The sequence below is a fragment of the Balaenoptera acutorostrata genome, chromosome 7, assembly GCF_949987535.1.
Source record: "Balaenoptera acutorostrata chromosome 7, mBalAcu1.1, whole genome shotgun sequence".
Lineage (NCBI taxonomy): Eukaryota > Metazoa > Chordata > Mammalia > Artiodactyla > Balaenopteridae > Balaenoptera > Balaenoptera acutorostrata.
In genome coordinates this window covers 30,562,204-30,578,741 of record NC_080070.1, presented here as the reverse complement: position 1 = coordinate 30,578,741, position 16,538 = coordinate 30,562,204, and the positions used below count along the sequence as shown (strand labels likewise).

The 16,538-nt window shown below is 39.0% G+C and overlaps 1 protein-coding gene across 2 annotated transcripts in view; it reads left to right on the top strand.

The window, feature by feature from the left end:
* Positions 1-16,538, top strand: part of CPED1 (cadherin like and PC-esterase domain containing 1) — a 291,359-nt gene that overhangs the window by 27,702 nt on the left and 247,119 nt on the right. For both annotated transcript variants that reach the window (XM_057550402.1, XM_007177252.3), the window contains exon 2: positions 2,939-3,122. In XM_057550402.1, coding sequence (XP_057406385.1) covers positions 2,939-3,122 — 184 coding nt within the window. The remainder of the gene's footprint in view (positions 1-2,938; positions 3,123-16,538) is intronic.

Here is a 16,538-nt window from a genome sequence, read left to right as displayed (position 1 = left end):
TATTGGGCCATTCTGCTGATACAGGGTGTTATAAATATTACAGCAGGGGCAGTTTGTATTACAGGATAATACAACATAATTTGACAGACAAACTCATTTCCTATTTATTCTCTGTAGTCTGAGACGTGAGTTAAAATTTCAGTGTGTTATAAAGGTTATGATAAAATATGGCCAGTAATTAACACTTTATTTAAAATAGGCTCTCTATAAGATATGCCGGCAAGAACTTTGCTGCTCTTACTTAAACTGATCATGGTTTGGGGGGTGGTGGCGGGAAAGAGGGATTATATCTTTCAAAATAATAAGAACTTAAAGTTTGGAAATACACTCTCCTCATGTGAAATCACTGCTGTACCCGAGCCAGCTGTAATCGAGCGGGGCATCCTGTGATTGTGAAAGAAAATAATGTGAGAAGGGAATTCTGGACATTGTATTTTGCTTGAGTGACACTGATATATTTGGAAGTATCTGTCTTCCCCTTTCACCTAGACGCATGTTTGTTTATTTTGGCCTCCTATGGGCTACTGTTTCCCTCTAACTCCTGAGTCCAGTAGTTGGTTTCAAATACTCCTTCTTAATTGTTTATCACTACGAACAATTACAACATTTGCTGGGGAGTTATGTCCCAGTTTGCAGTTAAATTCTTAAGTTTAAATAGTTTCATTATCAATAAAACGCAATATCCTTTAACAAGGGAAAATATCTGATCATGTTTTCCCAAAGTACCATGCACAGAAGGTGTGATAGCTGGTGTTCTCTTTCTTTCCTTTGTATTCATCACACATGTATTAAGAGCCTATGTTAGCATGTGTCAGGCAAAGCTCAGGTACAGAAACAGTGTTCCTGACTCTTTGCTCTTTTTGACATATGATTATTTTAAAAACACATATATAGGACTTCCTTTATGCCAGGCACAGTTCTAAGCACTTTACACATATTAAGTCCTTAATCCTCACAGCAGACTTAGGAAGAAGGTACTGTCCAAGGTCACATGATTAGTGCTGGTGGAACCAGGGGATTCGAAGCCGGCAGCCTGGCTGCAGAGTTTGTGTCCTTCTGCACTACACCATGCTTTGTCTATTAATTTTCAGATAGCCATCATTTGTATGCAATGAAAATAGGATATGGTTCCTGCCCTCAAAGGGTTTACAAGCTAAAGTTGTTTCTTCTTTCCATATGTATATTCAAAGATCAGATCTTGATAGAGCATTGCGGTCCATTAATTTACTAGATATCTTCATTTATTAAGTATGTATGATGTGTACTAGAGACACAGGGACAATGCAGGCTGCCTGTTAGGGAACTCACATCAGGGAGAGACACAATTTCATTAAGTGCTGGTGGAAGGACGTATTTCAATGAAAATTTTCCAAAGAGGTACTGTTTGATTTGGAGTTTGCTAAACAGAAGAATGGAGAGAGAGGAAGGAATTGTGGGTTGAAGGCACAGTGGAGTCTGTATGAAGGAGCTGGATGGGATCAGGAATGGAAATGACTAAGAGTACAACATGACCAGAGAAGGAAGATGGGGTCTAAGTTCAAATGGCCTACATTCCTTGATAAAGATGTGGAATTGATTCAGTCAGTAATGGGAAATAATGAAGAAATTTAAGGAGTGAAAAGACAGGGTACAAAATGTGTCTTAGATCCATGAAATGGACAATTTGATTCAGAGCTGCCACTAAAAGTAATGTGGTTTCCCAATTTCATTTTTACCTCTTCCCCCTCATCTGCCTTCTCCAACCCCTTTGTCTCCTCTTCTTTGGCCTCTCCCATTTTTTTTTTTTTCTCTAACCCCCATCCACTTTCATCACTCCTTCCAGTAGTAAAACATGTCTACTTTATTGAGGTTTACTCACAAATTTTCAGGAAAACACATAGTATCTGCCATTAAATCGTATAATGAATTTCAATGTCAGTATTCTTTCTACTTGCCAATTCAAAACTTCTCTCTTTTTTTTTTTTTATAAATTTATTTATTTATTTTTGGCTGCGTTGGGTCTTTGTTGCTGCACGCGGGCTTTCTCTAGTTGCGGGGAGTGATGGCCACTCTTCGTTGTGGTGCGCGTGCTTCTCACTGCGGTGGCTTCTCTTGTTGTGGAGCACGGGCTCTAGGCGCGCGGGCTTAGTAGTTGTGGCTTGTGGGCTTAGTTGCTCCGCGGCATGTGGGATCTTCCCAGACCAGGGCTCGAACCTGTGTCCCCTGCACTGGCAGGCAGATTCTTAATCACTGTGCCACCAGGGAAGTCCCCAAACTTCCCTCTTGTTAACAGTATTTCAAACATCAGCGTGAGAAAGAATATGTCTTTGGAGGAGCAATAAACCACTGAAGGAAGAACCTAAAATTATGATACTTAAGTGATACCCGCCCCTTCTCACATGAAGTTCCATCCTGCCTCACGGAGATGCATTCAAATTTTGCTGCGTCCTGATGGAGAGAAGCAGCAGCGTTGTGCATCTCCAGAGAGCTCTGGGATTGCTTCTCAGCTGTACTCCCCTGTCCTTCCGGTGCAAAATCCATCCTCCCTGAGTCTATTTCCTCTAATGTGTTTACCTAAAAGAACTGTTAAAAGATAAGGCAGTTGGAACTACTACAGAAAAGCACAATGCAGATGAAAAGCGTTGCTATTAATTTCTATTTTTCAGCCAGAGTTGAGCTTGGCATTTCCATGCCACGGTATTCCTCCAGGAACTCTATATTTTAATGGCCTGAAATTTTCATCCTTCTGGAATAATGAGAAAAATACAGTTCACCTTCAGTTCTCGCAGATGAGGTTGCCTTTGTCCTGGTCAGCCTTTCAGAGGATCTGTCATTCATTTCCAGAGGAAAACTTAAAAGACAACTTTCTGAACGGCCCCCGATTTGCATTAATGATCTCCTTCAAGGGAAACGTGCTCCTTTTTCTCCTTGAATTTTTATGCCTTCTTTCTTTCTGTAGATCGAAGAGTCAGTTGAGACCCACTTCGGCAGCCATGGCAGAAAGGCCGTTCTGTACAGGCCTCCTTCCTCCAGCAAAAGGGAGCTTCAGCTCCACCAGCGCATTCTCACTCAGCATCACTATGCGGTTGTCATCACTGAAGAAAGGCTCGGTGCCGACCCTGGGCTGGGGCTACTAGAAAAAGGTCAGAGTCTGGAGTAATTACCGAAGTTGCTTGCCTTCTAATATTAAATATTTCCTGAAATGTGCTACTATCTTCCTCTAAAAAAATTCACAAGAACCAAGTTTTACCCATGATCAGCTTTCTTGCATCATAGAAACTTGGCTCCTTTTCTGCTTCCTCTCCATTTTCTTTTAGCTACATTTCTTTATTCCTGAAATTATTTTGTTTATATTTTTGTAGCATTTTGGAGCTGCATAGTTCATCTTTAAATGCTACGTAAAACATGTTTATGTTTATGAGCCCAAATACATGTTCTGCCCAGCACCAAACTGCTCCATATTTTAAGAAAATTGCCACTCCATCTGACTGCAAGTAGAATGTGCTGGAAATTGTTTCGAGAAGCCAGCTTAAATGTGATTCACAGGTTGGTTCTAAATGCAAAAGAAGTATAGATATTTATCTCACACGCCATTACTAGTCAAGTACTTTTTATTTCTGTCATTTGAAGTGAAAAATAAGAGACAAGTTTTTAAACAAGTTATTTGAAAAAAAAGTTGAGTAGGTGATGAGGGTCAAAAAGGGCAATAACAGTAACAGCTGACATTTCTTGAGTAACTAACCATGTGACATGTTGTATTCTGTATTCGTGGCCTCATTTAATCCTCACTGAAGGCCCCTGAGTGCCCTAAGATGAAGAAATATTCATTCCTTGGGCTTCCTTGGTGGCGCAGTGGTTGAGAATCTGCCTGCCAATGCAGGAGAAATGGGTTCGAGCCCTGGTCTGGGAAGATCCCATGTGCCGCGGAGCAACTAGGCCCGTGAGCCACAATTACTGAGCCTGCGCGTCTGGAGCCTGTGCTCTGCAACAAGAGAGGCCGAGATAGTGAGAGGCCCGCGCACCGCGATGAAGAGTGGCCCCCACTTGCCACAACTAGAGAAAGCCCTTGCACAGAAATGAAGAGCCAACACAGCCAAAAATAAATAAATAAATAAATAAAAATTAAATAATGTATTAAAAAAAAGGCAAGGCACTTATTAAAAAAAAAAAAAGAAATATTCATTCCTTCCCCAATTCCAGAAGAGGAAACTGAGGCTTGGAGAGGTGCAGTGACTCACCTTGTATCTTAAACCTGGAGTGCTGGAAGGGCAGGATTTGAACCCCTGTGTTCCAACTCTCACTTCTGTGCTCGTCCTCTTCACCTCCGTGTTGCCCACTTCCTCTTTGGCCCCTTATCCTGCACTAATCTATCATTATTAGAGCTACCAGGATGTATAGCACTCATTCTCCATGAGCCAGTCAGATTTTTCTCTTTACGACAACACAGTGTATCTGTTTTTCTTTTTATCAAAAGGGAGGGGAGGAAATGCAATTTGAATCCACTGCTGATCTCCATGATGGTTTCCTTTGGGAGAAAAAATCAGATCCCGGTGCCACAATAATTTTCATTTGTCATTTCACTTTCAGCCATCTTGACATCCTTGTAGCACTTGCTCTTCTGTTAGGTCTCCCCTTGCTCTTTCAAGTGCTGGTTTATGCTGGTCAGTGAAAGAGGCTGGGGGACATTTAGCCATGATTACCCTTCACTACCTTTTACCATGTTGGCGGTAAAGTTATAAGCTGCTTAGCTAACAAAACTCCCAGGGAAGAAAGCCCCAAGAGATCCACTTTGATGAAAAGAAAGTTCTTAAAAATGTACAGAGGTCATTAGCACAGGTCTTCAGGAATGCCATTTGCTGGTCCCTAGAGCTTTTGGAAACAAATAAGAAAAACAAAAGGGAAGTTGAATGCTCTGGAATATCAAAGCAGCTGGAAACCAAGTTTACCAACCTCACTGGGGTTGGTTCTATTAAGAAGGACCAATCTAAAGTTCTGGAACATCCATAAATGATATTGTCAGAAAACCATTGATCAGAATAGCTGCTGTTGGTATTAAGGAAAGACGTAAAACATTTAGTCTTCCTCTCATCCCGTAAATTATTTTAGCCCATCGCTGAACCAGGTGCTTGACTGTATAACCACCGCCTTTGTTCCACATGAGCTGTGCTCCTGGAATCCTGCAAAGCATCCGCCCTGATAACACAACACTATTGTCTGAAATTCCCACGTTCTTCTGTCTCCTTGGTGCTGCTACTGACTGTGTATAGGCACAGCTTGGATTATCTGTGCATTTCAACTTCAATTCCAATTTTCAGTTTTCTCCAGTTGCAAAACAAGGAATATGGCTCTTCTCTCCCTTGATGTCCTCGAGTCAGTTTTACAAGAAAAAGGAGGATGACTTTGCAGCTTGCAAATACCAAGAAAGTGCGAAGAGAGCCTGAAGGCAATAGAATCTGGCAGCAAAGGGAGCTGCTGGGCCCGTAGCACAAGATAACTAGATGGTGTCACCAGAGTTTGTCAGTGTAAATACTGATTTGGCTCCCTTTCCGCACATTTCCTCAGCTTTGAAAATATCCATGCCTCTTTCTGGGTATTCTTTTACTTTGTATAGTAAGATATTTTTCCTGGATCAGCCTCAAGAAAGCGTAGCAATTTCACAAGTATGGGAAATTGATTTTTGGTTCTTCATTGGATTTTGTAGTTTTCACTGTGAGAGCATGTGCATTGAATACCTGAGATAAAAAAAGTTCTATGACCATCATCTAACATGTCCCTGATTATCTAACCTACAGAAAAAAAAAGCCACTTTTTAAATTGCAGCTTATTTTCCGTGGCCACACATTTAATCTACAAGTTATGTTTGAATTGAAGCACTTAACTATCAAAAATGTTTTCTAGAGATTTGATTCTTGCAAAAATTTTTTTTCTTTAGTTCCACATATCCACCCCATGCTTACTTTACTATGTGTACAGCAGCAGATAGTGGGATGCTATATCGGCACATTTAAACTTCATCTCCCCATGTTGAACAGCTTGGGGAAAGTGGAAGCAATTCAGAATGATCTGGAGACCTACCCCACCTATCTTTCTTTTCACCATTGCTATTTGCTAACCTGAAATTCGAAAATATTACATTAAAAACAAAATAGGCACTCCCACTAAGTACAAAAGTACTCAGGTGCAGATCTGACATATTTATAAAGTACATTTTTAGTCCTAGGAAAATAAATATAAAATGCATTTTCCCTATTCTACTCATTTATTCCACCTGCTTTCCAATCCTCTTTTGACTTGACCCCCACCATTTCTGCTGATCTCTTTTTTGTGCCATCCTTTGAAGCACAGGTGGCCTTTTTCCAGCCACTATTTTTTTTAACCATTTAAGGCCAGAAATGGATAAAAATTAGAAAAAATTAAAGGGTGCTAGTTCAGGCAGGCAACGTCCTACAATTAAGTATAATCTGTTCTTGCAGAGTTACATTTGGGCTTCATATTGTATTTAATTTTCCCACTAATTTAGTAAACATTTATTGAAAGGAAAAGTAACCAGTCTTGGGTTGTAAATTCGAATATGGACATTATGTTTTTTCCCCGGTTAATTCCATTCTATGATATAACAGAAATTGGTGGCTCTAACCGGAACGACTATGAGGCTGTGTATACTTGACGTTAAGCAAGTTAAGTGCTCTGAGTTCTAGCTCTCTTATCTGTTAAAGGCAGTAATGAATTTTTACTTCACAAGAGTATGTGGTGAGAATTCAATCACTTTGTCCACACGCATCAGAGTTCTGGGAAGAAACCAAGTAAAGCCCCACCGATATTTTTCTCATTCAGTAGTCTGGGAGTGGGACCCAGAAATTTATATGTTAGAAACAGACACAGGTAATTCTGACATGTAACCTAGTTTGGGGAGCATTGTCCTAAGGGATATACTATTGGTTCAAAGAATAGCAATGTTTAAAGTTAATTTTGGGAATAAAACGATACAAAAGTCTGCTTGCTACAATGCCATTGAACTACTTAAGATTTATTGGTATAGTTATTTATCAGCATTTCGACTTTAAGCTGATTTTGAGAACAGTAAGAGGACAATTGTCTTTACAGATTTATGCCTACAAAACTTAGCAGAATGTAAAACATATACATTTATGGTCCTTCAATACCCTGCTTTGGAAAAATATATCTTATGTCCCTGCATTTGTAAGAACATATAATTCTCTAAAGGAAAAGATTGGAAGGACCAACCAATTATTCCCTTTCCTAGTATCTAGATAGTATTTAGTAAATCAGTGCTTTAGTATGTGGAATAGTATAGTGGCCTAAAAGAGTAGGTGTTTTCCAAAAAAGTTCTTAACCTATTCCCATGGCAACATCCAAGAAGGGTGTGACTCAGGAGACTCTGATTCAATGGACTTTATCACGAGATCAGAATTATTTATGTATACTTGAAGAGTAGAGCATATTTAGCAATTTTCTGTCCATTCCTGAGTGCATCCTGCACTTTTAAATTAAGTGTATTATATAGTCAACGTGAAAAACAAATGCCAACTGCTATCAAAGCTACAGAATTGGAGTTACTCTTATGGTTTCAAATTGCTCTTGTTTTTGTAACTTGGGGGTTTTACATGGAATGGTTTTTGAAGAAATACAGAAAGTGAAAGACCATAGAAATTTTCTTGCCAGGGGTTGGCAAACCATGGCCCACTGGCCAAATCTGACCCAACGCTTGTTTCTGTAAACGAAGTTTGATTGGAACACAGCCACGCATTTGTTTTTGTACTGTCTTTGGCCTTTTTTGTTCTACAACAGCAGAGTTGAGTAGTTGCAACAGAGACTGTATGGCTCTTAAGGCCTAAAATATTTATTATTGGGCCCTTTACAGAAAACGTTTGCTGACCCATGGATCTAGACTAATTCTATGTCATCTGATTTCAGACCAAGCTGATGGTTAAACTCTAGGACTGAGGTAGGTTAGGTTTTTAACTTACATCAAACCTCATTCAAAAAGGATTTGATGGTTTATAGTCAAACATATAATAATATGATTACTAAAATGGAAATATAAAATTAGGGCTCAAACTGGATATTCCTCTTAGCTACCATAATTTCGGCTTAATTTTGGTTTGAGCTGCCAAGTACCCAGAGCAACAAGGGAAAGAATAGAGGTTTTGCTCTCAGGAAGGAGGGAATTCTATAGTTCCTTCCGCTGATCTCCGACGTGCCCAAGTAGTACATTTAAAACAACTTTTTCAAAGGGATTATTAAGTTGATGACATTATGTAACGGGTCAAGGGTCAGAGCAACATTTGTATTGCAGGCGAAGTGGATGTCATGTCTTGGTTCACACAGCAACCTTCCAATGCGAGCTGAGAGTGTAACGTGACAGCATGGCATAGTGAAAGCCTTTCTAGGAAGGGCTAGGGTTAATACTGTGATAAATAGTATTTATCGATATTTGTATTGATATTACATTTGATATATTGTGTTTGGAGATCGTATTTTAAATAATATTGCTACAGCTTTCCCCCCACTAAGAAGGACACTGCCATTTACCCAACTGTGTTCTTGGGATGCACTATTAAAAGATATAGTCAACAGAGCGAGAGATACAGATCACTACTTAATGTTGTGGAAAATATATTCAAGAAGAAAAAGCCTATTTCCTTCCCTGTTTATAATTTCATAGTTTCTCTCCTCCCATAGTTTTATTTACATTCACCTGCACTCTTAAAAATGTCCAACACATCCATGTATCATTTGAAATCTAGTCTAATTTTGAAGGTTTATTTATAATGGCTACTTGCCAGAAGCTGTTTCTGCAGTTTATATGGAAAAGAAACATCTCTTATAGACCAATCTTAACTTTTGTAATGGAAAATGTATTTCAAATTTTTCTTTAGTTTATATGTATTCAAAAAGAAGCCATAAGGGGCTTCCCTGGTGGCGCAGTGGTTGAGAGTCTGCCTGCTAGTGCAGGGGACACGGGTTCGAGCCCTGGCCTGGGAAGATCCCACATGCCGCGGAGCGGCTGGGCCCGTGAGCCACAACTGCTGAGCCTGCGCGTCTGGAGCCTGTGCTCCGCGGCGAGAGAGGCCGCGGCGGTGAGAGGCCCGCGCATCGCGATGAAGAGTGGCCCCCGCTTGCCACAACTGGAGAAAGCCCTCGCACAGAAACGAAGACCCAACACAGCCAAAATCAATCAATCAATCAATCAATCAAAAAAAAAAAAAACATACGCATCTGATTCAAGATCCTCATTAAAAAAAAAAAAGAAAAAAAAAGAAGAAAAAAAAAAAAGAAGCCATAAGGAAGTTGAGATTTAAATTACGTAAGAAGAGCTTAACCACAATAATTGCTTTCTTGGGGAGCTAGTAGACTGTGGTAATTAAAGGGAATAAGCTGTGGAGTTAAGACTGAACCTGGGTTGGACTCCCTGGTGTTACCTTTAATGGTTACACTACCTTGGGCAATTTAGCCTCTCAAAGCCCTAGTTTTCTCTTCCGTAGTGGATTGTTTTGAGATAGTTCTGAGAATGGAACGTGGTAGGCACTCTAAATATGGGAGGTAATATTGCTACTGCTGTCAGGAACTAGATACAGAAAGGAGATTGTGAATATTCCTTTGTGGAGAGGTACGTTTAAAGTGGGTTCTATCAGTAGCAGAAGGGTGCTGCTACTGGATATTTTGCATTAAATGAACTTGATAGGTCTCCCTATCAGGTCCTATCCTTTCCAAGTCTCCCTCCCAATTTAACATGTTTTCATTGACAGATCTGGGTTGTAAACCCTCCTGAAATTCCAACACACAGTCTCTTGGATCATTCCATTAGGAAAAAACAACTTCACTTCTAAAAAATCTGTAAACTCGTTGAGGTCAGGAGCCCTGTCCGCTCAGCTCATCACAAAAAATGAAGCCCTCCACATAGGGGCACGCAATAAATATTTATTGAATACATGAATAAACGAGGATAAAATAGTACACCAACAGCTGAGCCCCTTAAATAGTGAACTACCTCAGACTTTCACATTAAAATTTAATTCATCAACCTTTCATTTTTATGTAACTTTATAGGAACACTGGTATTCCTTTCATGCTCAAATCTCTTATAACAAAAATAATGCAACCACAAATTCAGTAGTAGATAGAGCTAATACTTTATACATAAAACAGTTCTGTACTGTTGAGGTTTTCAATGCTTGTGTCCATTTGTTCCCCTCTTTGGCTTTCAAGACTCCTCTGCCATGTTTAGCGGTGTTCCTCAGCTTATTGGTTTTGTAGGGAGGGCGGATGAGTTTAGCTCTGAACGTACTCAGACTCGGGTGCCTTGAGGTTTTCATATGGATGTATTTAGCAGAGACTGGAGGTCAGGGCAGGAGATGTAGATTTGTAGGTTATCTGCTTAGAGGTGATGATTGATTCATTGAAGGTTTAATATTCTGTAAAACAATAGAACGCACAGTGTTACCTAAAGATTCTCTCCAGTAAAGGACACGGAAAAGTAAGCATATAGCTTTTTCAGCTCGTGAATGTAGACAACATTAAAGGTCAAAACCCCCATCATGTCATTTAGGTCCTGTTTGTGTCCTCTGCCTTTCGCCTTCTGGTTCTTTTCTTAGCATAGTGTAAAATATTCACTTTCATGCTCTTCCAGCCCCTTGCTTTGGAAAAACATATCATATGACTCAGGATTTTTATAACATGTACTTCTCTAAAGAAAAAGAAAGAGGCACCATCAAATTTTTCTCTTTCATAGCATCGAGGTACTATTTAGTAAATCATTGTCTTAGTTCGTAGAACGAATAGTGGCCTAAGAGAAAATAAATGTTTTCCAAAAGTTTTAAACTTGCTCCCAGTGTAGAGTCTAAGTAATATGTAGTTCAAGAGACTCTGACGCAGACCATATTTTATCGTTGGGTCGGAATTATTTATGTATACTTGAATAGGGCATATTTCTACAGTTGCAGCAGAAACCAGAACCGTAGCAGGAACGGGAAAATAGATTGTTCCTATGGAAAAGACCGTTTCAGGGAGGCCCTGCAAGTAGTTGGGCCAGTATTTTTGTATTCCCGCTGTTTAACGGGTCACTTGAGTACAAGATTTATTTGTGGTAACCCTAGAAGGCATAGGACCCGCTGAAGGATGAACGTTGTATCAATCAGACTCATCCAGCAGTGGAACAGCCCATTTCAAAGAGTAGGAAGTTTTGTTGGAATGGGAGCAAAGCAGGGACACTGCTGAGTGGCTGCTTTATCAGCCAGGAGAATGAGTAAACCATCGACGCCCTTTTCAAATCTGCGGCTCTGGGACGCACGCTAACATTTATACAACACAGAATGAGAGAAAGCAAGACAAGATTTTAAACCTCTATCATTTTAGGATTCCTTTCCTTGAGTCTTTGCTTTTAGTCTCCTGTCCTCTGGGCAGAAGAGAGGAAGGGGAGGCAAAGAAGGAGTGGAGAAACGTGTATCTGGAGGCAAAATTGGAGACGGTCCCTCCTGGTTAGCAGTGCACGTTCGTAACAGATGCTTCTTCTCGTCAGTTAAAATTTCAGAGCCTAATGAACACCTCATTCCTCTTCCCCTCCAGCCCCACACCAGCACTCCTGCTGCCTTCCTGAGTTTAATATGCACTACGACTGTTTAGCAGGAACACAAAAGAGTAAAGGCCACATTTAAAAGGCACAGTGTGTTTTGCCTTGTCGGTATTTCTCCTCGAACACACTGGACATACGTTTTCTATTAGGCAAGTAATAGGTTTTGGACGGTATCAGAAGTGCTTCTGTGCCTTCAGTTAATCAAGCCAGAAAAGAAAAGGAATTGAATCAGAGAAACATATAGGGCTGCACCGTTCTATTTTTTTTTGTGTTATGACACATGGTAATTGTGTGTTTGCATTTATTGTTATTTTCCTCATTGCTCATAGAATTACTGATGTATTTACAACCAAACAGAATTTGTTCTTTAATTGACACAGGAGAGCTCAAGGAATGTTTATTTAACCTTAACTCGGTTGAGTTGTTTATACTACAGGGACCTGAGTTCAATTTACTTTAGTTTTTGAAAAAAAAACTTTCTTATTTACAAAAGTTGAGTTGTGAGTGACCTCTCCAGTCTGATGTTTCCTTTACCCTCCACTGTGCAAAAGGGAACAAAAAGCCACTGTCTCATTTTTACTCCAAAGAAACTAAACTACTTCCTTAAGTGGGTTACTTCTTTCAATTGAAAATGGTAACCAGATGTTTACTGAAATCCCTAGCATTTCTCCTTCAAGCCTAGCTTCTTTCTAATTGTTTGATCTTTTTAAGTTTCATAGAAACCAGATTGGGTATTTGAGTTTTCCATAGCTGGGAAATGTTTAATGCAGCTTTGCAGATACTTTCTTTGTACTGTTTCTTTAAATGCACTGCCTTCTGCTTTTATTTTTTTTAAAAGATGCAGCATGGAAAATTTTATAAGTTTTTATTTTTTTTATAAGCAATTTATTACAGGTCATTGTTCTTTTCATATTCCTTTAGAATTGAGGAGACTGGGGTTTTTTTTGTTTGTTTTGTTTTGTTTGGAACTTAGACTTTTTTGCTTGGTTTTGCCACAGACTAAACTGTGCTCTAAATGACAGATTTAATTTGTAAAAACAAATATTCGTATTATATTTAGATGGAGAAAGACTCCAGGAAGGAAAACAAACTCCTTCATATGGGACCTTTCAAGTGACAGAGTATGTGGATTAATTTAAGGGTGTTTGGAGACTCCAGATACAGTGCGTTTACTATGCTAGTGTATTATCAGATTTCGCTGCTTGAAATATTTTAGACCTTGCCCTCAATTTGGTAGGAGTTTAGGAGCATCTAACCATATTTTCAAGACCGCCTCTTAATTTTTGTATCACTTTTACTTTCTACTTTCAATGTTACAAATATTGTTGAAACGTCCCGAATCACTTCCTTTTTATACTTGACTTTTCTCAGTTAATTAATATTTCGCTCTGGATATCTTATATGGTTTCTATCTTATTTTTAGCTAAAGTGGCTTCCTCTTAACAGCGTCTCTTTGTGGAAGTACAAACCACAGTTTGGGAAACAAAGACTTAAGGAAAAGTAATCTTTTTTTCCCTTGTTGATCTCTCTCTAATTAACTCTCAATAATCAGATTTTCACCCCACCAAAATTGTCTTTTCAGAATTTACCAAGAAATTCCTTTTTGTTACAAAATCCAGCTACCATATTTACAATTGCATTATTTTTGGTAGAAGAGCATGTTTGAGCATGGGTGGAATGTAAATTAGGCTTTAATGTAAGTTCACTGAGATAATTTCTCAAGTTGCTTGATCTTACTCTAGCAGTGTTTCCCAAACTCGGTGCAATGTGTGTATCAGTGGAATAAATACCTATCCTAGCACTGAGGGGGCGCTACGTGCCCCGGGATTTTCTTACAAACCCTTTTCTCTCTTAACTTCCTTGATAGTGCCCTTGCCTGCTTCTCCCACCTTTCTGACCCCTCTTTCTTTATGTTTTTCTTCCAAATATGAGCCTTCTCCAGGACATTTATCCCTAGCTATCTTTTTTTCCTCCTGTCTTGATACTCCCTCAAGACATCTTTCTACAGATTCAGTGATCTCCTCTGGGGAACTCCTCAGTGGTTGCCAGAGGCTGGGGCTGGTGATCAAAGGGTACAAGCTTCCAGTCATAAATAAGTTCTGGAGATGTAATATATAGCACGGTAACTAGAGTTATGGTACTGTATCGTCTATTTGAAAGTCGTTAAGACAGTAGATTGTAAAGGTTCTCCTTATCAGAAAAATGTATAACTATGTGTGGTGATGGATGTTAGCTAGACTTATTATGGTTATCATTTAACAACATATATATATATATATACAGACACATACCCAGAGAGAGAGAGAGAGAGAGAATCATTATGTTGTACACTTGAAACTAATATAATGTTAGATGTCATTTATATCTCAAAAAAAATATTCCACTTGGGATAGAACCTCTAAATAATGTTGAATCCTAATCTGTCTCCTATAGGCAAAGTTTTGAGAAAGCATAGATTTTCCAGGTACCTGGTAGTTTTGATTTGTGTGTCCCAGGACCTCGGCATATATAAATAATGGATAATGCATGATGCTTCCATTCTGTGGGTCTTGCCAGCCACGTTCCTCTGACTAGTACGGCATCCCCTCACCTCCTAGGCTCTAAAGCTCGTCATCAGGTCCTCTCTCTCCTTCAGCCACAGCACATATCAGGCACCATGAGCCCTGTAAGGTAGACCTTCTCTTGGCCATGACTCCACGCTCCTTACAGTTACTGGGCCTCTTTGGTGGTATCACAGTAAGTATTACTCTCCCAGATGCTCGTCTCTGCCTTCTGTTACACATCCCCACCACATGTGCCAGTTTAATATTCCATAAGCACACCTCTGCTCACATCATTTTCCTGTGCAGAAATGTTTAATGATTTCTTATTTCCTCCTAAACAGAACACACATTTCTTACCCCAGCATTCGGAGCCATGGAGTCAGACATCTCCATATCCCTGCGGTAGCATGGCTCTCAGGCTTGTCCTCATACTTGAATTACCCAGGGAATATAAAAATTAAAGAAGCCAATGCCCAGGCCCCACTTAAGAAAATTATATCAGAATTTGGGGGGAAGGGATTGGATCTGGGTATCACTTTTTTTTTTTTTTAATTCTTAACTTTATGGCCTAAAGTTCTTATTTTACCTGAGTTCTTTTTAAAAACTTTATCTTATTGAGGTATTGTTGATTTACAATGTTGTGTTAATTTCTACTGTACAGCACAGTGATTCAGTTATACATATATATGCATTCTTTTTCATATTCTTTTCCATTATAGTTTATCACAGGATGTTGAATAGAGTTCCCTGTGCTATCCAGTAGGACCTTGTTGTTTATCCATTCTATTTATAATAGTTTACATCTGCTAATCCCAAACTCCCAATCCATCCCTCCTCTCCCCCTCTGCAACCTCATCTATCTATGTCTGTGAGTCAGTTTCTGTTTCATAGATAAGTTCATATGTGTCATATTTTAGATTCCACATATAAATGATATCATATGGTATTTGTCTTTCTCTTTCTGACTTACTTCACTTAGTATGATAATCTCTAGTCCATCCATGTTGCTACAAATGGCATTATTTCATTCTTTTTTATGGCTGAGTAATATTCCATTGTATATATATACCACATCTTCTTTATCCATTCATCTGTTGATGGACATTTAGGTTGTTTCCATGTCCTGACTATTGTAAACAACGCTGCAATGAACATAGGGGTGCGTGTATCTTTTTGAATTATAGTTTTCTCTGGATATTGGGTATTACTTTTTTTTAAAACTTCCCATGTGATATTAATGTGTGGGCAGAATGGAGAACCACTTTGATTGGGCTACTCACCTTTGCCTGATCACATTTCAAAGCTTTCTACTTTGCAGTGCTATTGAGGCTTTTGTCTCCTAGAATTTCCTCCTTTCTGCCATTTGTTAAAATCCAAATTAATATATAAATTCACCCATAAATTCCCCTCAAACTAGAAATGGTAAACAAGTTAACTAAGGCCTCATCACACATTAGTCATATACCTCTGATGCCTAGATTATGCTTTGTTATATTTTTATAATTTTTGTCTGTTACTCTCATCTCCCCTTCTATATGACAAACTTCTTGTAGAACAGGGAGTATTTTATTCATCTTTTTATTCATTATCCTGCATAGGACAGTGCCTTGTGTATACCTAGTAGGTACACAATTAAATGAATAAGCAATTGAAAAAATAAACCTACAAATATACTAATAAAAGAGCTGAATATTTCCTTCAGATATTCAAGCATCATTTGCTTCTTTGAAGTTTAGAGAAAAAATAGTGAGTGCTTGATAGGAAATAGCTGTATTGTAGAGCAAAATGAACTGTGCTTCGGAATGTGTCTGAGCAAAACCAACTGAAGAACAGAACTCACATGCCCACTGCCTCTAGTGAAAGTTCTCTGTAACCTTGTTTCAGAGTCAGTCAAGCCAGTGATGTCTCTGTTTTCAAAGAAAGAAGAATTCTGCCAATAGCTAATAATAACCTTTAATAATAATAACTCATTTCAGCTCTTTGTCTAAGGAAAAACATGAAAGTCATATGTGAATCTCATCATCTGTGCAACAAAATGATCTATTTAGAGCAGGGAACTCTTGGAATTTAAAAAATCTGTTTAGCATTCCATCTCGTTATCAGAGTGACCAAATAAGTGATTAAGGGGTGTAGAGGACAGAAATGACTCTCAGGGGGCCCTGCTTCTCTAATTGCTAGCTCTGTATTTTATACTTACCAGAAGGTAAAGGGAATCCTTCCCTGAATGTTTGCTTAAGGAACATGGTTTTGGCAAAGTTTGACCATAGTATCTACCGATTTGCTAGGACTATGATTCTCAAACTTAGTATGCATTAGAATTATCTGGAAGGTTTGTCAAATCACAGATTGCTGGGCCCTACTTCCAGTTGATCTGATTCAGTAAGAATAGGGAGGTGGGTTAAGAAATAATAAGTTCCCAGGTA